The sequence below is a fragment of the Camelus dromedarius genome, chromosome 17 (assembly GCF_036321535.1).
Source record: "Camelus dromedarius isolate mCamDro1 chromosome 17, mCamDro1.pat, whole genome shotgun sequence".
In the NCBI taxonomy this organism is placed as follows: Eukaryota; Metazoa; Chordata; class Mammalia; order Artiodactyla; family Camelidae; genus Camelus; species Camelus dromedarius.
Genome location: NC_087452.1, coordinates 36,396,243 through 36,421,619, shown reverse-complemented (window position 1 = coordinate 36,421,619; position 25,377 = coordinate 36,396,243). Strand labels below are relative to the sequence as shown.

At 40.0% G+C, this 25,377-nt stretch overlaps 1 protein-coding gene and 1 non-coding gene across 4 annotated transcripts in view; one reads left to right on the top strand and one right to left on the bottom strand.

The window, feature by feature from the left end:
* The window catches only part of LZTFL1 (leucine zipper transcription factor like 1), a 75,027-nt gene that overhangs the window by 13,476 nt on the left and 36,174 nt on the right, over nucleotides 1-25,377 (bottom strand). Inside the window, exon 1 of one of the 3 annotated variants that reach the window (XR_010384871.1) lies at nucleotides 4,635-4,782. The exons of 1 other annotated variant lie outside the window; for it this stretch is intronic. Coding sequence is in view for 1 of the 2 variants with exons in the window: in XM_010982757.3 (XP_010981059.1) it covers nucleotides 4,635-4,637 (3 nt within the window). In the remaining variant the exon portion in view is untranslated. Of the gene's footprint in view, nucleotides 1-4,634; nucleotides 4,792-25,377 lie in introns of those variants that run through there. One more of the 3 variants, XM_010982757.3, reaches the window with a different exon arrangement.
* TRNAA-CGC (transfer RNA alanine (anticodon CGC)) lies at nucleotides 24,844-24,916 on the top strand. The gene has a single exon. It is a non-coding gene; the product is annotated as a tRNA-Ala (tRNA).

The following is a 25,377-nucleotide window of genomic DNA, read 5'->3' as shown; positions in this document are numbered from 1 at the left end:
GCTTAACAACTATAAGCTGGAGATTAATGATTTTTTTTTCATTTTATAGCTATCCCAGAAATTAAGGAAATTATAAAACTGAACATCTAACGCAGGGGACTAAATGAGTCAGAATTATCTTTATTTTAAGAATAACTTAATCTAACATAGTCTCCTCATGGGGGGCAAAGGTCTAACCCGCAAGCCTCTCTTCCAGGGTTCCCTCTCACTCTCGGCACGCAGGGCTGCCTCCAGCACTGTGGAGGACAACACCAAGGTCATTGGACATGACCTCCTTCACCCGCCAAGTCCCTCACCGTGGCTTTACTACATCCACATACATCTTACCTCCTCTCAGCAGTTTCAGTTTCTGTAGAACATAGTCTAAACAGAGCCAGGACCATGCCCATCTGGTCCCTGAGTATCCCCAGGACTTCTCATAGTGCCTGGCACACAACAGACATGTGCCCAACAAGTGAATTGAAAGAGTTCCTCCTTCTGAAGGTCACTACTCCATGAGGCCTTAACTGGTTCTCTTTCAAAACTCCTGGGGGACTTTATTTAACCAATTATCCCCCCTCTCAACACTCTATAGGTTTCTTCTTCCCTTCAGACTACACAGAAGACTGTGTACATAACCTCATTCATGCTAAAAAAACAAAAAACAAACAAAAAACACCAACCGGAGACCCCCTCCAGTTACCACTGCGTTTCTCCACTTCCCTTCTACTCTTGCATTCTCCGTTCTATATGCTAGTCAAACCGCCTTTGTAAAGCTTGCCATTTGTAAAGCTTGCCAGCAACTTCTTAATCACAATTCCAAGTACCACGGCTAATGCCTTGGCTGTCAGCTGACCTGCTCCATTCTTTGGCTGCTAACCCCATCTTCCCTTCTTGATCTCATCTGTAGGCTTCTTTTCTTGGGCTTGCCTCTTAAGCACCTGTACTTTCCAGGGCCTTACCCTTGGACCCTTACTCTTGCCACTCTATCTCCTCTCCTTGATGACATAATCTATCTCAAGGTTTCAACTGTTATCTATATGCATCTGACTCTCAAGTCTAACAGGCTGACAGATGTGTATCCCCAGCTGCATGAGCAGCTCCACTGAGTCTTTTTCTCTCCCATATTGTTTTTAGCATTTCTACAATTCAAGACGTTAAAGTTTAATAACTTAAGAATTATCCTACAGGGAACTACATTCAATACCTTGTAATAGCCTATAATGAAAAAGAATGTGGAAAGGAATATATATATATATATATGTGTGTGTGTGTGTGTGTGTGTATGTGTGTGTGTGTGTGTATAAAACTGAATTACTAAGCTGTATACCAGAAATTAATACAACATTGTAAACCAACTATGCTTTAATTAAAATAAAAATTACCCAGGATATCATGAGGCTTCCTAATGGTTATTTATCCAGTAGACTAATGTTTCAGAACAACCAGCTGAGGTATTTTGACCAATGTAAACCAACACATTTGAGGTAGGTACTTACTTTAAATTTCATGACTCTACTTTATTTGATTAAACTAGTAATTAAGATTTTGTCTTAGGGCTAGATAATGTGAATGGCAAGAAGGAAGAAGTTTCTTATGTTTTGGTTTACACTATTAGCCAACTCCTTGAACTAATGTCGAACATTAGAAAGAATAATAGTAATGATGATAACAGAGAAAAGTCATTCAGAGGTTACAATGTGCCAGGCATGATCTCATTTAATCCTCAATACAACATCTATGAAAAAGGTAATATAATCCTACTTCACAGACAGAAAACTGAGGTACACAGAAGAAGTTCCCCCCATGCTACTGAAGTGGCAAATGGGAGACCAGGGATCTGAACCAGGCACTCTAACTTCAGAGTCCACACTCAACTTTGCTGTTTCAAATCCTTTTTGGAAAATGGCAGAATTTAAATAAATAAAAAAAATATATGTTATAGTTGCATATGCACCTGAGTTGTGACTCACATAAAGGCAGATTTCCACCAGGCATTAAAAACAAAACAAAACAAAACTGATACCTACATTAGAAACAATGTTATCTTTAACAGTTTACGTTAAGTATGGGCAAGAATATCCCACAATTGGAAATATCTCACAACAATGTCAACAACTTACTTAAAAAATCGCATTAACAAATTTTCAATCATTCTTCATTGTTTATAGTATTAAATCCACACCCGCAAGCCCTCCATACTCCCCAAACTCTTTCCCTAGCCCTGTTTCCAGGATTCTACTGTAAGAACACGCTACTTCAGTCAGACTAGTCTGCTCATCAGCCCTCAAGCATGTTTAACACTTCCCGTCTATTCTTTCACTCTCATTACTCCAATCCTTGACTAAAAGTACCTCTCCATTCCTATTCAAGAATCTGAATCTGACCCAGTGGTGTGCTGGTAAATGCTTAACAACAGGCTTTTGGGGAGGGGAGGATGAAACTGATTTGCAGCCCTTGCTGATTTCCTTGGTGCAAATACTCCCAGCATGGCTGATTTCAAGCTACCTATACAATGTCACTGAATGCAGAGATGAGAACAAACGCATATAACATAACTAGCCAGTATCAGCATGCTCCAGAACCCCCAAATTCCTACCCATCCTTCAAGACCAAATCTGTTTTACCTACTCTGTGAAGCCTCCCAACATACTCTTAGTAACTCTAGTTATGCATTCTCAAAAAACTAGCACATGTCATCTCTGCTACTCATTTGGCACCACTGCAGACTGATTACTACTCTGTACTATTAGCTGTCTTTTCCCCCTAGGTGTAATTGTAAGATTGAAATTGAATCATTTCTTGTACCTCACAGCTCCTCCTAGAGTGCCTTGTGCAGAGTAGGTGGCCAGTTCATGTTGTTAATTATTTTCTCTTCTGTCAAGAAAAGTTAAGACTATCCTAAGACTAAGAAAAAAATCACTTAAACTGAGGATAAGCTTTAGGACAAAAGACAGAAAAGTTCCTCTAAAATGGACAGAGGTGAAGAAAGGGAGCAGAAACAGGCAGCTGAGTTCAGGAGGAGAAACAACATCAGCCCCTTTGCTTCCCCATATGCACATGTATACACTATATATACACACGAGTCACATTATTAGAGAGAACAAGGAAGGGGCTGATTGTGGTGTAAGCAGACAAAGCACTGGATTAAAAACCAAACTTAAGCCTAGCCATGTAACTATCTGTTATATCACTTAACTTCATTGACACCAGTTTTGCCATCTGTTAACTGAGACAAGCAGATACGAGAGTCAGCTTTAAAATATGTAGATACAATGGGAGGTACCCACATAGGGAAATCAGAGTTTGTTTGAATTTTGTAGCAGAAATATTCTATTAAAATAATAATTTAAAAAAAGAGCTAAAAACACTGAGCAAGAATCCTACCAGAGCATTGCAAAGCTAGTGCCCTGAAATTAATGCCACAAAGGGAGGGGGAGGGAGTGAAGGTACCAGAAATGGTTCTCTGTTCCTGACCAGGCCCCAAAGTCCATATACAGTTTTACTATGAGAAGCATAAGGAAGAAAATATAATGATAAAAACGAGCACAATCTAATAAAACCTAACATGTATTGAGTGCTTAGTATTTTAACAGGTACTGTGCTGTTTATATGTGTTATCTCATTTACCGTTTTAACAATCTTAGTATACTTATTTTACCTGCAATTTACTAACGAAGAAACTGAGCCTGACTCCAAAGCCTCAGTCGTTAAGCAAACTGATAGAAAGGAATGACAGAAGCTAGAATGGAAGCAGATGTCAATTTTTCTGTGACATCACCATCATCATTTTTTCAACTTGTTCTTGATATTTTAGGAAAATCAAGAGAATGAGTACGACACGCTCTGAGCTCAAGAAGGGTAGGGAATTGTCTGTTCTGTTCACAGCTGTACGCTCAACTGCAAGAAATCATTTGGGACGTAGTGCGGCCTAAATGGGACTTCTAGTTGCGAAGTATTTCACTAGCCCATTTCAGTGGTGCCCCAACCCTGGTTTCACTCTTTTTTTTTTGAACACTTCAATACTGTGCTTTGTTCTAAAAATGGTTGCTATTTAAGTTGACATGCTGTACCCGCTGGAGTGATTAATGGGGTATGCTCTAGCATACAGGAAAACATGTCCTCTTCTGAACAGGTGAAAACAAAAGAAATGTCACTCAAGGTTCCTCAGCTGTAAAACGGGGGCTGGGACTCTTAAAATCACTCCTATATCAGAAAATTGGATTCAGTCACGTTCTCCCTCCTCCGCTCGTTAACATAATGAATACTGCCAAAGGGGTGTGTGTGTGAAAACGTGGAGTTTTTGGTTTTGGGGGATCGACTGAGAATTCCTCCCTAAGCCTCCTGCTGGCAGCCGGTTCCCTCCAGCTTTCTTCACCAGCCACCTGCGAAATGCGTCTTGGCCTGTGCACCTCAGGCAGCTGTGAGGAATGAAGCGACGCGGCGGAACGCGGGTGCTAGGAGATGGCTCCACCTAGGATTATTCCAGAAGAGCCTCGGCCGAGACTCACTGAGCCTCCCGCACCCGGCGCAGCCTCCCCTCCTCAGGGAGGCCCAGGGGCGGACTCAGACCCGCCGCAAGACACGCCATCACTTGAGGCCCCGGCTCCGAGTCTTTCCTCGGCGCGGGGCGGCGCCAGCGGGCGGCTACTCACCATGGCGGCGGGCCTGCGGGAGTCAGCGGCCTAGAGAAGTGGGAGAGGCCAGGCTCAGCCTCGCCAGGCCCGGGGTCGCCGAAGGAAGTTGGGCCGCAGAGTATGGGGAGCGAGGGCGGGTTGTTTAGAAGCCTACGGTTGCTAATGGGAACCGAGGCACGTGACCCCGCAGTTCTGCACTTTTATTGGCCCTCCAGATCATGCGACAGGAAGTGCCTGTGACTGGCCGACCGCCGCATGCGCATTGGCTCCCAGAGTCGGGAAGTCCCTCCTTTTCGCGCCACGCTGACTTTGGGGGCGGCCGCCGTTGCCAATGGTAACGGGGGCTGAGCGGCCGCCAGGCGCTCCAGCGCGCCTCAGGGTATTAAGAGTCTGTAGTATTGCTCGGAGCTTGTACCGCACTTATTGTGGCCTGACGGCCTCTACCGCCGCGGCCTCCAGCGCTGACTCCGGACCTTCCAACGGTCTCATGAGGCGTCAGCGCGCACGTCCTAGACTTTCTCTTCTCTGCCGGAGTTCCTGCTTGGCTGAGAGACCAACGGCAGCCTTGCCGCGCTCCTGGATAGAGCTTTGAACAACCCACCACTCCCCATCGCTCCCCCCACTTATATTCCTGGTGAAAATCGCTAATATAGCAACTTTTCCCTTAAAAAAATTAACAAAGTTGGTGAAAGAGCAAGTGAATTTCAAACTATTATGCCTAGAATCATCAGGGAACCGTGTTGAATAAATGCTTCCCTGGCCTCACCCCCAGAAATTCTGAAGAAGCCAAGGTTGGGTCCTTGGAATCTGCAGTTTTTACTGACACTTCAGGATTGATCATGGACCACTCTTTAAGAAACACTGTCCTAATGTAATTTGGTGCAGGCACTATGGAAAACAGTATGGAGATTCCTTAAAAAGCTAAAAATAGAGCTACTGTAAATCCCACTCCTGGGCATATATCTGGAGAAAACTAATTTGAAAAGATACATACACCCCAGTGTTCACCGCAGCACTACTTACAATAGCATAGTCATGGAAGCAACCTAAATGTCCATTGACAGAAAAATGGATAAAGAAGATGTGGTGTGTGTATGTATGTGTGTGTGTGTATTTATTTATTTATTTATTTATTTATTTATTTATTTATTTATTTATTTATATTTATATATAGATAGATATACACACACACATATATATAACAGAATACTACTCAGCTATAAAAAAGAATGAAATAATGCCATTTGCAGCAACATGGATGGACCTAGAGATTATCTAATTGAAGTAAGCCAGACAGAGAAAGACAAATATATACTATCACTTATATGTGGAACCTTAAAAAAATGACACAAATGAACTTAGTTACAAAGCAGGAATAGACTCACAAGCATAGAAAACAAACTTGTGGTTGCCAAAGGCAGAAGGTGGTGGGGTGGATAAATTAGGAGTTTGGGATTTGCAGATCCTAATTACTATATATAAAATAGATAAAAAAGTCCTACTGTATAGCACAGGGAACTATATTCAATATCTTGTAATAACCTATAATGAAAAATATGAAAAAGAATATATATATAAATATAACTGAATCACTATGCTGTACACTAGAAACTAACATAACATTCTAAATCAACTATACTTCAATATAAAATAAGATTATTAAAAAAAAAAGCCATGAAACAACCAAAACATCAATCAATGGTAGTTAAAGCATTATAATACATCTATATATACACAGCTGGTATAAAAAATTAGAGGCAGGTATAAAGAATTAGGATATATCACTAAGTAAATAAAGCAAGCTGCAGAGCACTCCTAAAAGGGATGGATTATTGCAAGTACCAGGGGGTTGGGGCTGAGTGGGTGAAAGCCAATGAATGGGTACAGGCCATCGAGTGGGCACTTTAGAGGCTCAGAAGACAGAAACAAGAGCAGATACAATCACTGGGGAGGCAGCCAGTAAGCTGAAAAGTGAGCCCTGCTCGATAGACATTGAAATGACAAGGAGCACAGAGCCGGGAGCTTTCTGAGAATCTGGGAGACTTAAAACTGAGGGGAGGAAGGAGGGTATAGTTCAACTGGTAGAGTCTGTGCTTGTCATGCACAAGGTCCTGGGTTCAATCCCCCGTACCTCCTCTAAAAATAAATAAACCTAATTACCTCCCCTCCACCACAAAAAAAAAAAAAAAAAATTAAAATAATAATAAATAGAATATTTTTAAAAACTAAGGAGAGGACATTTGGCATTATCTCTGATTCATGAATAAATAAGCTAATTTAGGTAATGCTTTTGGGGTTTAAGTTGATTTTGGCTCCTATACAGTGCAACTTAAAATGGACCACAGTTGGAACCTTAAAAGTCTAGATAGGATTTTAGAGACCTGGTTCCACCTGCTTAATTTATGGATGAAGAGACTCAGAGCCAAGGTCACATGTCCAAGACCTCAGAGGGCTAGGTGCGGGCATCTGAAGTTGAATCTGTGATGAAACTAATACAAATATGTTTTTGAGAGCAAAACCAGAAAGCAGGTGTGAACTATTCTGGTACAGTGCATGCTAAGTCATACTCTGGTTTCAAGAATTTCATTTTTCTTTTCATTTATCACCACATTCATTTAATGTAAATGATATACCACATAATGTACGAAGCTTAGTAATTGTCCCAAGAACTGAGCTCAATATTTTTTTAACTTGAAACTTTCATTGCTAGAACAAAGTGGTAGCAGATAAATTCTGCAGAATAAAGCTAACTTACAAACGGATGATCTCCTTAGAAAAAGAGGTGCAGCAATGAAAACATGTTTACTAGTTAAATAGTCAATACAGTAAAATGTAAGTAATTTAAATGAATAATTTTCAATTCAGACAAAGTTAGAGCTAGAAGAAAATAGTATTTTCAGATGAGGAAAGGCAGGTAAGAAAAATAAAGTGTCTTGGCCAGAAATAGAAGCAGCAGAACCAGGTCTGGAATCCAAATTTCATGACTTACTGGCAAGAGTTTCTCGACCATTTAGTCCCACCCAGATACAGGTGACAGGGCTTTCTCTTCCAAATTCATCCCTACCCCTCTCTATGTAAGGCCCCTCACCCTCTGTTTAAGGGATCTTATGAGTGTCCCATGACTGTTGAAAAGCAGGGGGAGAAAAGGCAGTCTACCAGCTTGGACGGGGCTTGGCAAAGTCTTGGGGCACAGTCAGGAGTCCTTTGCTTGGATGATCCAAGGATGATATGCAGACAGTTGCCCACAGAAGGGCCTCAAGCCTCTGGGACAAGAAGAACCGCCGACAAGGCTCCCCTGTGTGTAACCTGGAGCACTCCCAGGCATGGAAGGATGGCCTGGGGGCTATGCCTAACTTCACTTTGGCCTCCCTGTGGTATCTGGGAAGAATCTCTGTCCCCTGCAGGGTCTAAAGGGCAGGTTCTCATTGCCTCCCTTGTCCCTGCTCCCCCCAGTATGACTCCCTCCAAGCCCAGTTAAATTTCTACTTTACCATGCCATCTCTTACATTTCTGTTCAATGAATGTTTGTCGAATTTGGTGATAGTTGCCCTTATTTAGTACCCACAATAGAAGAGACATATTCCATTTCAGTAACTAATCCTCAAAATCTTTGGTTCTTTCTTACTACAACAAGCATTCATTCAATTCATATAGAGAGGTCACTTTACTAGGTGTTGTGGATGCAAGATAAAGAAGGAATTTCATAAATACTTTTATGACTTTTACATAAACAAAGTTGTTCACCAGTTTGCATTTCTAAGGAAACTGAAGTGTATTTTCCTGCTGGCAAACTCCTGTGCTTGCTGTGTTGCTAATGCAGGGGAACCAAAACAGTGGGTGGGTAATGCAAATATTTCATTGGTGAATGTGTGCGTGGCTTGGGGATTTTTAAAGTTGTTCTGCAAAGCTGCATCAGCTAGTGTTTTTTTTTTTTTATTTAAAATTCTATTTTTATCTAAAATCTTCTGTTCCAAGGATATTCTAATATCACTGTTAGCCCATCTACCCAGCTGAGCTGGATGTTGTTACATAAGCTGTCTAAATAGTGTCAGCAAATACGAAGATGTATTTTGGTCTTCGGTTGATGAATTTGGCTCAGGAAAAGACTGAGCTCGTGCCTGGGGTTGTTTACTAGCTTGGGTTGATCAGCAAAGCAAACAATCTGAGCTGTGAGGGAGAACGGCTCCACCCTGCCTTAATAGTGAGCTTCTCAGCCTCACTCTAGTTTTGTTTTGTTTTGTTTTTTTTAATCGCTGTGACAGTTTAAAAAATGTGCTTGTGTGTGTATGCATACGTGTGTCCATCCATTTGGAAGGACTGGGTGGGAGGTATACAGACAAGGCCATTATGTACCTTTTAGCAAAGTTCAGTATAACTAAAAGGAAAATCAACTGTCTTTTTTAGATTCTTACAAAATGAAACTTTTATGAGTTTGTAAATGACTAGTCATAAATAGCACCAAATTTCAGGGTGTTTGCCACCTAGACTAGGCAAAGGTAGGAATGGGAAGGTGATCATGGTCTTAGCAGTGCTGACAGATCCTCTCACTCCACCACTATTGACCGAGCACACTTTGCGTGTAAGGTTCTGTTGCCATGATGAACTCCAGGGAAGAAGTGAAGGGGTTCAGGAAGCCCCAGTTTCCCCTACTCGATAAATCTTTGGTTAAGGTTTGGGGGACTGAGGTGAGGTTTTTCTTGAGTAAAAAGGAAATAATAAAATGATTAAGTAAAAAGTAATACAGATAGTACACAAAAATCTTGAAGGTTATATGGGAAAGAGGAAAGTTTGAGAAACACTAAACTGGTAGTGGGCGGGAAATGGTTAGGGGAAAATCATTTGCGCGGTGGGGGATTATCTTGAAGAAGGCAAGGCCTTTGGAGTTTGGCTTCGTATATGATATGTTACCGGGGTCCTCTGCAACTCCCACCACCATGCCCAGTCACGACTCAGAAAGCAGCCAAGATGTTAAAGGAAGATCTCAGGACTCAAAGGCTTTACAAGGAGCTACAGCATTTGAGTGGGTCTCTAGTGGGCAGGAGGCTATTTTCAGTTCCCCTGCTATTTGCTGGTTCAGTCGGTTAGTTTCAGGATGCTCTAAGTGACCCACAGAGTATTAGAGGGTGCTGACAAATTAGATTAGTGAAATCAACATCACATGCATTAAAGGAGGTCAGGCAAGGAAGTGGTTCACCATAAAATACTACAACTCCCTTTAGGACTGTGTGGATGACGGCAATTCTTAGCCCAAATGATAGATGAGTTTCACTGATAAATCTCCATACATTAAACTGCTCCCCCCCAGAAAAAACAACAAAAAGTGAAGACTACCTTGAAAAAATGTTAGGAATTGGTTGTGAGGAATATCTCCTTGTGAAGTCAGGAAAAGTTTACTGTAAATATGGTGCTATGTGCCAAATCCTTATTCCACATCCTCATGTGCACTTACATGTTTGAGTCAGACCCACAAGCTCAGTCCTTGTGTTCAGCGATACACGACAGACACTGTTGGGGAAGGGAACAAGGAGCAAGATGGGATTTGTCCCTTTCAAACGTGGCCTTATAATCAAGTCAAGGGAAAATGCAAGCTTGCCAAACCATCTCAGAGCAGACGGTAAGTGGCATGGGAGTTCAGAGAAGGGAAAGGTTACCTCTCCTGAAGGTGGACAGGAGAAGTTCAGGAGAGTCTTCCAGAAGGCAGTGGAATTTGGGCTAAGCTTTAAAAGCTGTGTGGAAGAGTTGTGGGTGAGCATGAGGATTGATGGAGAGAAGGTTGTCTTCAATAAGGAACAAGAATTTTCATCAGGGGAAGTAGTGGAAGTGTTCAGAGATGTACTTTTAAATTTGTTATGATTTCAAAGGTCAAATTGCAAAAGGAGAGATACAATGATGGAGTATCTATTCTAGTGTGTTATTCAGCAGCGTGTGCCTTCCTAGGTCTATGATTTTTGCTAAATGTTTACCTGGACTACTGTCAATGTCAAGGCATTAACCAATTACATCCCATCTTAGAAAGTGGAAAACAGACTTAAATTTGCTCAGGAAGATTTGCTTACAAAGGTGGGGATGTGTAGTTCCTTTGTTAAGTCTGAGTGGCCCAGTGCAAGCTGTGTTCATGAATGGAAGTTTTCTCAGTGAGATGAGTAAATAGAAGGAAGGCAAAAGGAAATGCCATTCTTGGTCGGTTTATACTTCTTTGTCTTTCCCACAATTACAGTTCAGCTCCTTGAAGGATGGAATCTTTATTACATGATAGCTTGAGTCCCCCTCAGCAAGGGCTGGGCCACAATCAGCTCTGAGCAATGCTTACATAATGGAATTGAAGTTGAACAAGAACATCTCAACAAACATTTGTGAGTTCCTGCTGGGTTCCAGATACTGTCTGGATTTTTTTTTTTTTTTTTTTTTGGCCCAGGACATGCCTTCTCTTGGAAAGTGTATTGTATGTTATCAAACTTTCAGCTATCCCTATTTCCCATATTAAATGTTATTTTGAGATGGTTTATATAACTTTTATAATTTGGAGTCTTTGAGAATAAAGTATTTAGTTCTTGTGATTTAACCCTTACATTTTTATAGAAGTACAAATTGAATTCTAGTTGATCAGTTGACCTAATGTTACATTTTGAAGATAGGCCATAAAACTGTTACTAATTTAGATTTTGTGGGTTTTTCATATCATGGGCTCACTATTTTATTATATATTATATTTTTATTAAGTATTATGTCATATCATACATTATATAGATTATATAGTATCTGAAATATTTTATTTCAGATCTCACACATGTTATAGGCTGTAGGCTCTGCCTTAAATGCCTCTTGGATGTTGGGAAAGCAAAGATGATTGAAACAAGGCCCCTGTTCTCCAGGCTCCTAACTGTATAGCAAGAGAGACAGACTCATTAGAAGGTCACGTTCATATAGTGTGGTCACTTTTGGGGAAACCAGATATGGGGCACTCAGCTCAATATAGGACTTCAAGGAAACCACTGAGGAAGATTCCTGAAGTGAATCTTCAGGGACTGGCAAGAGTTAGCCTGAGAAAGCAAGGCAGAAAGGGCAGAGGGAACACAATACACCTGAAATAGTTCATTTCAGTTGTCTGAATTCCTCACAAAGCTTAAATATTAGGTTAGCATCTACTTTTAGAAGTTAATATCGCCAAAAATGTCATTGCTAAAAATACTGGCAACTAAATCATGAGTAGAAAAGCAAAGTACCTTTACAGGGGAAAGAAATAATCCAAAGCACTAAAACCCAAAGGGATATAAAGATAAGTTATATCTCTATATCTGTTAATTCTCTGGAAGGGAGAAAATGGGGACTTCCGGGGTACTAGTGCTATGGTAATATTCTGTTTCAAGATCTGGGTACAAGTTGTGTATTTTTAGTTTATAAAAATTAATGAGCTATACTCTTACATGTATAACTTCAATAAAGAGTTTAAAAATTTAGCTGAACAACAAGGTCCTACTGTATAGCATCACATGGAACTATATTCAATATCTTGTAATAGCCTATAATGAAAGAGTATGAAAAGGAATATACATATGTATATATACACACAACTGAAATCACTTTCCTGGACACCAGAAATTAACACAACATCGTAAACCAACTATACTTCAATTTAAAAAAAAGTTTAAAATTTTAAATGCCTGTGAATATATGGATGTATTTGGATATAAATACTTCAATTGAAAAGTTTTAACTCAATAAAAAAAAAAGAAAGGTTTTTAAAATTCAGGAAAAAAAGGTAAGTTATATACCCAGTTTACTACTACCATTGAGGCTAAGACACCCATCAAAGGCACTGGTGTTAACCCAGGGGGAAGATGTCTTTCCAGGACTGGAGTGTCTTTCTCTGACCTGCACTTGGTCATCCTGCAAAGCCTCCCTGCACCATCAAGTACCGGTGGAGGGGAGATGTGGCAGGAACAGCTTTATTAAATCATCTGCGAACAAAACTGTGGAGGATGACTTTGAACATCTCACACTCACAGAATCGATACCTTCAGGGAATCGAACTGGTAATAAATGGTCCCTAATTGTTCTTATCTGATATAACTTGATCTTATTTAAAAGTAGTGAGACCTGAGTATAAGGCAGAAGACAACACAGACTGTAATAGCTGCATGCATAGGACTGAAACAGCTTTGCATTTTAAGAGATTTAAAGTAAAGTGTGAATTTCTGTATCTAATTTTGGGTGAGAGAAACCAGTAAAAACACAGAGTTAGTTTCTCACTAGGCTCTCTGCTTGTATCCATAAAAGAAGGTTCTGTCTGTGTGTTGAGAGACTGTCCATATACCCAATGTATTTTTCTTTTAGAATTTACAATATTGTGAAGATTTCCTTCTTCAAAAAAGATACGTATTTTTAAACCCTCGGTGATGTGAGTCATTATAGCTATCATTTATTGCACACTTTCTGTGTTTCACTAACGAATGTTTCATGTTTAAAAGTTGATACTTAGTTTAATCCTCAAAACAACCCCGGCTGATCGATACACCCTTCTTCCCACCACTGCTCCCTCAACATACACTCCCTGTGGGATTGGTAGGTTGTGCCTCCTTCACAGTCACCGACCCTTTCCTCAACCAGCTTTTGTCTCTCATTGCCCACTGCTGCCTGTCTTCCATCAGCCATCGTCCACTAACCTCCACATCATTCACACATTCAAGCGCACTGGAGGCCTGTCACATTTGGCTCCAGCCTGTCCTGCCACCCTCAAGGATGACCCCGCTGTCCTGGCTCCACCTGCGGCTCTCCGGCAACCTTTAGCTCTATTTCATTTTAGCACCTACTCTGCTCTCCACACTCATTATAGCCTGCGGCTGCTCCATTGCAGTACATCTGGAACTCAGAAATGACCCTCTCTGATCATCACCAGCTGTCTGAGCTGCTCCAACTCCACTTTCCTTCAACCTTGCCTCTGACCTGATTGTGACCTGTGATCTCACGAACCTTCTATTTTCTTCTACTCCAGCAACCATTCTCCTTGACTCACCTCTCCTGGTGCCAAGTCTAGACATCCAGGTCATCACTCTACCAGGAGAAGTTCCTATTTTCTCACCAGCTGACTCTCTGTTATAATATCAACTTGATCAATTCCAACCGTAAATCCATCCATCCATCCATCCATTTTGTTGTTGTTGTTCTTGCTTCAAAACCAGAAAAGTCACATAATTAATTCATAAAAACCTTTGAACTTTTTTTTTTTCCCAATTTCCTTTGGCTTTTACAGCTGCTTGGACATTCTGGACCAGATCCTGTTCCAGGTCACCCAAGGGGCTGTCCTCTAAAGTTTCCTAGCCCTCAAGCATCATCCCTCTCCATCCTCTTCAATCCCCACAGATGATCCCACTTCTGCTTTTTAAGAAGCTAAGCTCCCTTGATGTCCCTGCATTTCTGCTCAAATTTTCTTCATCAGTAAGTGAGGAAACAGTGATGATCAACACTCAGTATTGCCTAGGGCATAAGGAAAAAGCCATTCTTAAAAATTTTGGTAGGAGGATAAAGGACATAGAGGTCTTTTTTTTTTTTTTTGGAGGACCAGCTGGAAATTAGTATCAAACCTGAAAATGCACACGCCCTTTGACCCAGTGATTTGTCTTCACTTCTAAGAATTTATTTAAGAAAAAACAAGAGCACAAAGATGTATGTACAGATATGTTTACTGCGGTTTTGATGTGGCAAAAATCTTGAGATAGTTTAAATGTTCCTCTTTTAGGGGAATGACTAAATAAATTGTGCTGCCATAAAGTGGAATTTTCTGCCAGCTGTCAAAAATACTAGGAAGAATCTATGTGCCTTGACATGGAAAGATATCCATAATACATAATAAAATGACAAAATCAAGTTGGAGAATAGTAGTCATGGTAAGCCACTTACTTAGTTATAAATGCGCAGACAAATTCAGAAAGGTGAAGTGATAAACTCCTTATACCCAAGTCCGGGCAGGGGTAATAGAATGGTGCTAGGCATGGGAGGTAGTTGATTCCAACTTTACACATACCAGTAGCTATAATTTTGTTATTAAGTGGGCATTACTTTTATAACTTAATGATATAAAGAGGAAATAAAATAAAAGCCAATACAAAAACATCCTTTGTTACATTTGCCATTGTTTTATATGCTCACCACAATCAAGGCACCTTCCTTCTAAGGGTCAAGCCTCATTTCTGTTCTCCTTAAACAAGAAATGAGGCAGAAATTTCAGGTCACCAAGAGACCTAGATGGAGACCACCCAAAAGCGGTCGTTCCAAACACCACCGCCAATATTTAGATATTTTCACTCTGGTCGCAGCCCTCTGCTGTTAGCTTTCTTCCTTTTTTCTCCAGGTGGCTGAGCAGATGTTTTATAGTAAAATTAAACCAGAAGCTGGCATATGTCTTTGGACACAAAGATGCACCATAAAAGGAACATTTTAAGCATTAGGCTAATTTTCTTTACATTACAGGGGATATCTTTTATGGGAAATAGGCATGTCAGTTTTGGTGTAACTTACTTTGAGAACAATGATAGTCAATGAGTTTATTATTGCCAGGTTTTTTTTTTTTTTTTTTCAGAAATAGGGGGCAAAATTATTAAATGCATGCTAAGAATCTCAGGGGCTACACAGGTAGTCTAAGTTCTCACCTTATCTTCAAGAACACTCACGTACCTTCTCCTTTCCCTACTGATTCTCAAGAGGAACTCTTGTCCAAGGCTAAGTATGATCCAGTTCTCACGGTCCCATCCACCCCCTTCTACTTCTTCTGGAACTCAACTCCATCCCTTATCCCTTTATATAATATATATAATATATTATACTATTTTATATATTAATATATAATATTGTATTACATATTATATATATATATATATAGAGAGAGAGCTCCTATATCTTCATTCTGTTTCTCCCTCTTTGAAATTCCTCAGTTTAAAATTATGCTCGTCTCCTCCAGATTGAAAATGAAACAAAACAGTAACAAACATTATCCCAAACCAACCCTTTCTTTGTCCAGACTTTTCCTACAATCAGCCGCCCTTTTCCCCTCTCTTTATTGCTAAACTCTTTGAGGAGAGTACTCCTTGCTGACTGCTCACACTTCACAGCTCAGTCACCCCGCAGTCTGTTTTTTCCCCTCCTCCCTACTGAAACAGACTTCTCAAATGCCATCAAACGATCTCCTAGTTGCCAAATCAAATGCCCGATCTTCACAGCCTTTCACAGGGTGGCCCACTTCCTTCTTCACACTTTCCTTGGCTTTTGCTGCTCTGCTTTTCCTTTCTGTTTCTTCTCACTTTCCATGGTTGGTTCCTCTTTGGGTCCCTTTTGAAAACTGATGTCCCTTGAAGTCTCTCCTCAACTGCACTGTCTTATCGTTTTACCCTCCTTGTCCGTGTAATTTCATTCATTCCCAGGGTTTCATCTCTCCCTATGAGGATGACCATCAAAGCTGCACCTTCAAGCCATGCTTCTCACTTGCATACCTGAGTTCTATTTCTAGGAGCTTACAACTTATACTTCTAGGATTTGTCCAGCTGGGTGTCCCAAAAGCTACTTAAATTCAACATATCTAAAGAGAGCTCACAACCCGCCAGTCTGCCTTGGTCCCGTTCCATCACCGGTCATTTCACCACCATCCACCAGTGAGATGACTGAGTCCTCCGTGAGTTCTTCTTTCTCTCCTGCTGCTTCCCGTACAACCTGGGATTGCATCTCCTGAAATAATCTGCAAAATCACCAGCCCCTCTTCTTCATTCTAACAACTACTCCCCTAGTCCCATTCATCTTAACCGCGTTAATAACAAAAGAGAAACATCAACAAAAACCAACACATAATTCTGATATATCTAAAGCACTTATTAATTTACAGAGCTTTCTCCTACTGGAATTTAGACCAGCTTCATGGAAAAGTTGTGGAAGCCTGGGTGAGTGGGGTAGGATTTGATGGATATTGTCCTTCCCCATGAAATAAGAGCTCAAAATAAAAATTTAATCGTGTCTTGGAAGATCAAAGTGATGATTCTTGTACACCTGACTCTGTGGATTGAGAAGTGTATCAGTTGCACTAACTGAGAAATTAATTATGTTGATTAAATTGCCCAGTGGGCTAATCCACTTGTTTAAATATTTAAAGTAATAATTTAAAGAAGCCTGCTAGAGATGTTATTGGGCAAATAGGCTGAAAGACCATTTGGTTTTAGTTTTCATTTCTGTTGTGTAAAAAATAGTTTTGTGATTTTTCAAATCAGTTAATCATAATGATCATTTTATCAAAGAAGTTCCAGTTTGAATGCCTGCTAATTTTGCATTTTTCTTGTGAAATGGATTAAATGAATGGGCCATAATTTGAAAAAAAAAAGAAGCCTTTGTAGGGATTTCACACTTTTCACACCCTTGATTTTCAGGAAAAAGATACTGGCTAATTTACATCCATTTCCAAGAACACTGAATAAGTATATAAATAGTAGATTAAAAATAAATGCTACTATATTTGGCTTTTTTAACAACTGAGGGTGTGTTGGCAAGAGAAAAAACACCTAATGTTTCACGAAAGAATTATTTTATGTTGCTCTTTTTCACTCTGACAGATTCTTGGGAGGCTTGTATCTAATCTGTAAGTACGTCAGCCAAAATATGAATTAGCCCTTCAAACATCACCTCCAAGGTCAAGAGAAAATTTGGGGACTCTAGTGTACAGGACCGCTGGGGTACAAACATGGTGACAGAGGAGCATTCAAAGGGACAGGTCAACTAAGTAATATACTTGCTTACATTTTTACCTCGTGTTATGGTGATAATTTATTATTACCCCTAATATCAGTTTTGTCCTTTATTAACGTTAAAATCACACGCCATATTTTGTAACCTACATTTACATGCGATATAGACTATAAAAACAAAAACTAAAAAAAAAAGCAACCTTAATTAAAAAAAAAAGAAATCTTGAGAGAATGAGAAGCTGTACACACGACTACTTTGAAAATGCCTTGTTGAGATCCCAAGGAAAAGGATAGTGAGCTTTGTTAAATCTGGATTCCTGTTTTATCTCATCATCAAGAAGTTGAGTCTGTGTTTACTAAAACAGCAAAGAGTTTTCCTGTAATGCCATCACTAAAAAAAGTAATTCTAAGAATTGTCAGTTTGACGCTGGAGGCTGCAGACGTTTGTTTACAGTAGAAATCAGTATTTGTTCTCCTACAGTTACAAGTTGTGGTTTTCAGAGGAGGCTGATTTACTTTACCAACCTTGTGATGAATCCACTGACTGTGAACTCACAGGCCTCCAGGAAGCTGTCCAAGAAATGACACAGTTGGAGGTACTGCTCCTTATTAAAATTATTTTACAGGTAAATTTTAAGAAATGACTCTAACAATCGGATTTAAAATAAGACGCAGGATCTCACTTCTCTGGACAGTACAAGTTGATAAAAAAAATATGAGGCAGAAATGGGAACTAATCTCTTCCTGCTTTTAAAAAAATTTCTTTGCAGAGATAATTTTTCATGTTATTGTTAACCCAAAAGTCTGGTCTAAATTTTCTATTCCATTCACACCTATCAGAAAAATGTCTGACCCTCCCCAGGCCTCTAATTTCTGCTGGTACTTTCATCTTTCACCAACAAGAAACACCAAAGGACTAGTTCTCATTTTCAAATGGCAAAAAGTAATAAATGAATGAACGTGGATCTTTTACAGAGAACACTACATGGAGTATTTATTAAATAGCATAAGGAACTGAAATAAAATTCACTTCCTTTTTGAAAAATAAGGGTTTCAGAAACTTGAAATGGAAAGACATATTAATTATATATTCATCACAGTATATGGCTCCCCTAGTCTCTAATGATCACAGCCTGATGAGCAGCCGCTGTTATTTTAGACGGGGAAAATAAAGATCTCAAGTTAAAAAAAAAAGATTTAACATAGGTGAAAAAATTTGCACCTGCAAGTAATAATTTATTCAAGAAATTATGCCAAGAAAATGAAAAAAAAATGTGTGTGTGTGTGTGTGTGTGTGTGTGTGTGTTAGTAGGGAGGAGAAGAAATGAAAAGGAAAGGACTTTGGGGTCCTAAGATAATTCTGATGGTGGATGGTCATTTATCATGAGTCTATCTTATTTTTTTTTTAATTTTTTGTTGTCGGGGGGTATTTATGCATTTATTTTAGTGGAGGTACTGGGGATTGAACCCAGGACCTTGTGCATGCTAGGCATGTGCTCTACCACTGAGCTATACCCTCCCCACCACAAATCTATCTTAATCAATTCTTTCTGTAGGTGATGAAAGAATAGCATCAGCAAACAAAAATCATCTACTATTGTCATCATAGAGTTTGTGGAGTTCTCTTTGGCAGGTAAAGATTTTCTTTGCCTGAAGTCAATCTTTTATTACTTTAGATTTTGTCAAAATACTTAGGCGAGGCACCTATGTTTTCAGTAAAAGGCCACCATGTGCCTTTCAGAGCCCATGAAACATACAAATCACCCTGAAAATGGGTCATGAAGGCTCCAGGGGAGCTTTGCTGTGTAGAAAAGGTTCATTCTCATCTGGTCTCACTGATGCCGGCACAAGGAAACTCAGCTCAAGGGGCTTATAATAAACATGGAGTAGCTGAGCGACATGCAATATGAGAACCAGTGTCATCTTTTCCCACCTTAAGAACCACTCTTTTTCTGTTACTAGGAGAGATTTGCAGCTTAAGTCTCCCAGCTGACATCCTATCCAGTCCATTGCCAACATTTTCCTGCTTTACTCTCATTTGGGAATATTTCTTGTGGGTCTTTTATTTGGGATTATTTTTAGAGAGAAGAAAAATAAATGTAACTCTATTTAGTGCAGGGTCCAGGTACACTGACCTCGTAGGCAGGCATTTACGCCAGAGAGATAGACATCGTTTCCAGGAAACCAGGGTGGCCTGGGAGGAGCATTTATCCCAAACCTGCTTAATCTCAATACAGATACCCTTTGTGGGTATTCTAGCTATTTTGAAAGAATGCAAAGAAGCAAAAAGCAAAAAAAAAAAAAAAAAAAAAAAAAAAAAAAAAAACCTACCCTTCAGGGATCAAAACTTCAGAGGGCAAAAGTTCAAGGGAGGATTTATTTTGAAAGTTAAAAGGGAAGATGGATCGTGAGTAAAATCGAGAACATTGATTAAAAGGCAAAAGCTCAGAAAGCACAGAAGTGCTGTTTGGTTTGCTAAGTGCTTTTTTTTTTTTTTTTTTTCCTGAGCCAGAAGCCTATTAAATACACCTGCTTTATTCCTAAAAGGTATTTCTAACTGGCTGCTAGTCTCACACAAAAACCACTTAATCTGGGTTCAACGTGTATGCAGGGTGGGTATGGTGGTGGTAGGGGGATGTTTAAAAAAAAAAAGTCCTCTGGTAGGTTGACCCTGCGTATTAGTGAGTTGTGTTTGCAGAGGTGTGTGTGTGTGTGTGTCTGTGTGTGTGTGCCTGCTTATTTGCAGATATAAGAAGCACAATCTAAGAGGGATGGTACACCTCAAGTGGCAGAGTGCATGCTTAGCATGCACTGGGTCCTGGGTTCAATCCCCTGTACCTCCTCTAAAAAATGAACAAATAAATAAACCTAATTACCTTCCCTCCAAAAATTTCTTAAAAAAAGAAGCAAAATCACAGATGAGTAAGACCTGGAGAGAACATACCCAGGGGTGTTTTATTACAAGCCAAAGCACACAACTGCCTTGAGGTCCACCACTTTCTTAGGCTTCACCAATTACATCTCTCAGTGTACCTAACTGGAAGACTATATTCACCCTTTACCTAAAAAGGCAATTTATTTTTAGAATCTGAAAGCTGTGAGGGACATTCATATCATTTATTACAACCTATCCTGGGAAAACCAAGGTCCAAAACAGCCCACATAGCTTGCCTAAGGTACCAAGCCACTGCAGAGCATTTTATCCCCCGCCTGGCGGTTATCATCACTATTATTGTCATAGAGCTCTTTTTCCTATGAAAATAAAAATTGTAGATGGCCAGCTAGGTACTTTTGCTAATCAAGTTCATTTATTTGTTCATCAAATGTATAGTGAGACCTGATTTATATGTCAGGCACCATCTTAGGGTCCGGGGGTCACAGTGATGATAAAAACAGATATATTTCTGCTCTCATGAGGTAAAGTGAGTTTTTTTTTAAACTGAAGTATAGTTAGTTTCCAATGTTGTGTCAATTTTTGGTGTACAGCACAATGTTTCAGTCATACATATACATATATTCATTTTCATATTCTTTTTCATTATAGGTTACTACAAGATATTGAATATAGTTCCCTGTGCTATATAGAAGCAACTTGTATATCTATTTTATATATAGTAGCTAGTATCTGCAGATGAGTCTTAAAGCTGTGTGAATTGGTTCTAAAATTTTGCTTTTCCTTTGGAGAAATTTGCAGCTTAATTGTAGCCTCTGCCTCCCCCATCTGAAGCACTAGGGACACGTGGAGTCGCCTGGAAGCAAGCCTCAGCCTTTGCTGAGGGGGACAAATTGGGATCATGCACCAGGTGAGGAGCTGGGATGCTCTGGTGTCTCTCCAGTTGCCTCTGCTCCCCAGGGAGAGGACCAGGAGGGACACAGGGCAAAGTCAATCAATGTGCACACCTGCAGGGCCATGGAGGAAGATGAGGAGGAGGGGCTTCTGCACATACACCCTCCTTGACAGTTATTTTAATAACAACAACAAGAACACTTAGTCTTCTCCTGATGGTTTCTGCAAACCATGGTGGGGAAACCATGACTTACTGAGGGAACCGCCTGAGGATGCACTCTGATTTTCTTGTTTCTACAAGCTCTTATGTGAGGAAGAAAGAGTTTAGATTGGGCTCTTGCTGCAGGTAAGAAGAAAAGAATTTTAATTTTGTGACTCAGAAGCCTCTTAAGTACGGGTCAATCAACTAGATGTTAACCTTGAACATGAGGTTATCTGTGCTGCATTAGTCACACCACCACCCTAACTCGCTAACAATCGGTGAGCATGACCATCCTTCAGGTCCATGTCTGGAATTCTCCCATATCTTGAAGGTGAGGAAAAAATGCAGATGTGAATAATAATGATAACAATAATCTATTAGAGTATCTTCCATTGTTCTCTTAGAAAGTAGCACTTCCTCTTTCCAGAATGTGTGAAGGTTATATTTGGAACCACTCTTGTTTTGAAACTTGGTTTGAAATTAAACTCAGTTTGGGCTGCATTGGTTTCTGATGAGAATAGTATTATAAGGGGAGCTGAGAATAATTCAATAAAAGCACACCCATTGAATGTATGAAAATTCATGAGTCCATAATGATACTTAAAAAGGAGAAAGCCGGAAGAAACTTATTTGGGGCAGTTAGTCACCAATCCCTTATTTGGAAACTATGCAATTAAAGGGAAAGTACATTTAATGTCTTCCCTTTAGGAACTATATTTGAGGATAACCAAAAGCTCCAGTTGATGAGATAAAGCTCTGTTTTACAGAATGCCGGCTAGGTGTAGCAGGATGAGAGATTCAGAAAATCATAATCTTGCAACTCCCAATAAGAATATAGATCCAAGCAAGGAGTATCAACTTGTGGTGAAGACATTAGGTGAATGGTCAGTGGGACCCGGACAGTCACATGGAACCAAAGGAACATCACAACAATATGGTTCTGGTCAAAGGAGAAAAACATAGTTGTACAATGGATGGATCAGACTGCCATCACCCTCATCGAATGGTTGATCTTAGTGTCAGAAATGGGACAGCAGAGATCACATGTCCCCTGGTGTCATGCATTCTGATATCACAGCATCCCTGGGATACAGTCTAGCCAAAGATATCTACCTGGGGTCTAATCACCCCATAGATGTAGCTTCTTGGAAATACCAGGGAAAGAAGAACAAGCTAAATGACACCACAGTCAAGTGAAGGTGGGGGGGGGGGGGGAAACGTCCGTAGACCCAGTGGTTGCAGTAAGAAGGTTCCAGGAAGAAAGAGACTAAAGAAACTAGAGGCTAGATTGAAAGACACTGAGGGGACATAGTAACCAGGTGCAATGTGTGGTCTTGGATTGGTTTCTAGTTTGGACAAAAAAGCTACAAAGGACATTTTGGGGAATTTGAATATATACGGGCTATTAGATAATGTTAAAGAATGACTATTAATTTGAGGTGTGATAATGTTATTTTTTGCTACATAGCAAAGTGTTCTTATTTTTTTTTTTAGAAATGCAGTTTGAGGTATTTAGGGGTTCATGTCATGATGTCTCCGATTTATTCTTTGCAGATGACACAAAGTGGGATATCTTGTGTGCAAGAGACTGACATTCAGGTCCCCTGTGGAATGGCTGAATATATAAACACAGACTTTTAAACAACTACACTCATCAGAGGCTAGCAAGTAACATGTCATTTTAAATTGCTATCAAAAAATGAGTAAAAATTAAGGACAACATTTTCTAAAGATTGAAGTCTAAAATGAGTAAAGTAAAAAGAGTTGCATAAAATATTTAGTTGAAAAACAATGAGGAAAGCATTACCATTAGAGGAGTAAAATATTCTAAAGAATATGAAAATGAATATATGCATGTATATGCATGACTGGGACATTTTGCTATACACCAGAGACTGACACATTGTAACTGATGGAAGTTCAATTAAAAAAAAATTCAAGACCTGATAATTAACGTAATTTTAGTATTGCCACCAGAACCTAATTTCCACTGATCACAATGAATAATTTGTATAACTTTTCTTTACTTTAGTGCTACTCAGAATCTTCATCTATTAGCAAAAATTGATCAACCACAAGGAATGGTTAGATAAATTATGGTAGGTCCACATCTGAAATATGGTGAAGTTATTAACAGTTAAGATTTGGATTTAATTTAAGTTTTGAATTGCTATTTAATAACATGGAAAGTGTTTAGGATACAATGTTAAGTGTGGGGTATATAAGATAGTCCTAATTTTAGTAGGTGTAAGTGATTTAGCCCCCAGATAACTGCTGAGAGAGAGATAAAGTGGTACCATTTCATGCACTCCTAGCAACACAAGACTGTTAAAATAAGAGGGAAAAATACACTTAGAGGAGGCAATAAAAAACTGTAGAGTTCACCAGGCATAGATTACATTATGGTCTGTTTTAAACAAGAGAGTAAGTTTTCTCACCACATTGGGCAGATATGGTAAATGTTCTCCAACACAATAAAAAAGAAACTCCTAATTTCACTCATCTACAAAGCTGAAAGTTGAAGAGTTGAAGCCCTTTTGCCCTTCTCAGAATGACTAGCTGTGTGTGAGCCTCCTCACCACCAGTACAAGTACAGGACACGACAGGGGACCAGAAGAGGCGACCCTGCTCTGACAGACATGAGATCAGCCCACTCAGAACATGATGGCAGTGCTGCTGAAACCCTCTCGCCGTCCGTCAGATGTTCACTGAACATTCTCTCACTCTCCAGAAGGGCAGCCACGCCCGTGGTGCTACCAGGAGACGAGGATCCGCAGGAGGAAAAGCAATCCTCCCTCAGTTGTGAGAAGAAAAAGAAACTTCCCCAAGGGTCACACTCATCGAACATTTCAAAGAGACCTGCCTCTTGCACGAGACAGGTCAATAAATTCTAACTGCATCAACAACCTCTTTCCTCCCCTGATTATTGAAGTACGATGCTCAGAGCTATAGGCACTGACAAGGAAGGTCTCCAGGCTTCACTGTGCACTGAACAAACCCAGAGCCAGAGCCACAGGACCACAGAATCCCACTCAACACACGTGCACACGCATTCACATGCAGACACCCATGTGTGCACACACATGCATGCCCACACAAAGACAAGGATGTGGATGAACACACACCAAGCTTTTAATAACAAATACATATGAGGAGCTGGGAAAGGTGAATGAAGGGGAAATTGAACTTCCTCTAGATAGTTCTGATTTTTTACAATTTTCTTTTCCCAGCAGCAGATATTCATTTATTTCCCATGTAATTTTTAAAAAGAAACAAACAAACTCATAGGCTCCTAGTAGAAGTACAAAAAACAGTACACAACACAAAAACAGTTTGGCAGTTCCTCAAAAAGTTAAGCCCAGAGTTACCATATGACTCGGCCATTCTACTCTGAGCTGTTTACCCAAGAGAAAAAGAAATATCTGTAGGCATAAAGACATGAATGTTTATCCAGGCATTATTGGTGACAGCCAAGCATTGAAACAACCAGTATGTCCAGTAACCAGTGAATGAGTGGAGGGAGGATACAGCTCAGCGGTAGAGCGCATGCTTCGCAGGCATGAGGTCCTGGGTTCAATCCCCAGTACCTCCATCAGATAACTAACTAACTAACTAACTAACTAACTAACTAAATAAATAAATAAATAAACCTAAGTACTGCACCCCCAACCCCTGTCCCCCAAAAAAAGACAAAGAAAAGAAAAGACAAAGGGCAAAAAACAGTGAATGGACGACAGACTGTGATACGGCCAGAAACTGAATACTATTCAGTAGTAATAAACAACTACTGAAACCCACCAACAGCTTGGATGAATCTCAAAATAATGAGGCTGAGTGAAAGGAGCCAGATCAAAAAAGAATACATGCTATCTATTTCAACTTATATCAAATTCTAGAAATGCAAGCCAAACTGTGACGGACATCAGATTGGTGGCTGAATGGGGAGGAGTGAGAGGGAAACTTCACAAAGGGCACAGGGAAACTTTGGGGTGACGGGTATGTCCACCCCTTCACGTGGTGATGGTCTCACTGGTGTACACTATATCAACGTCT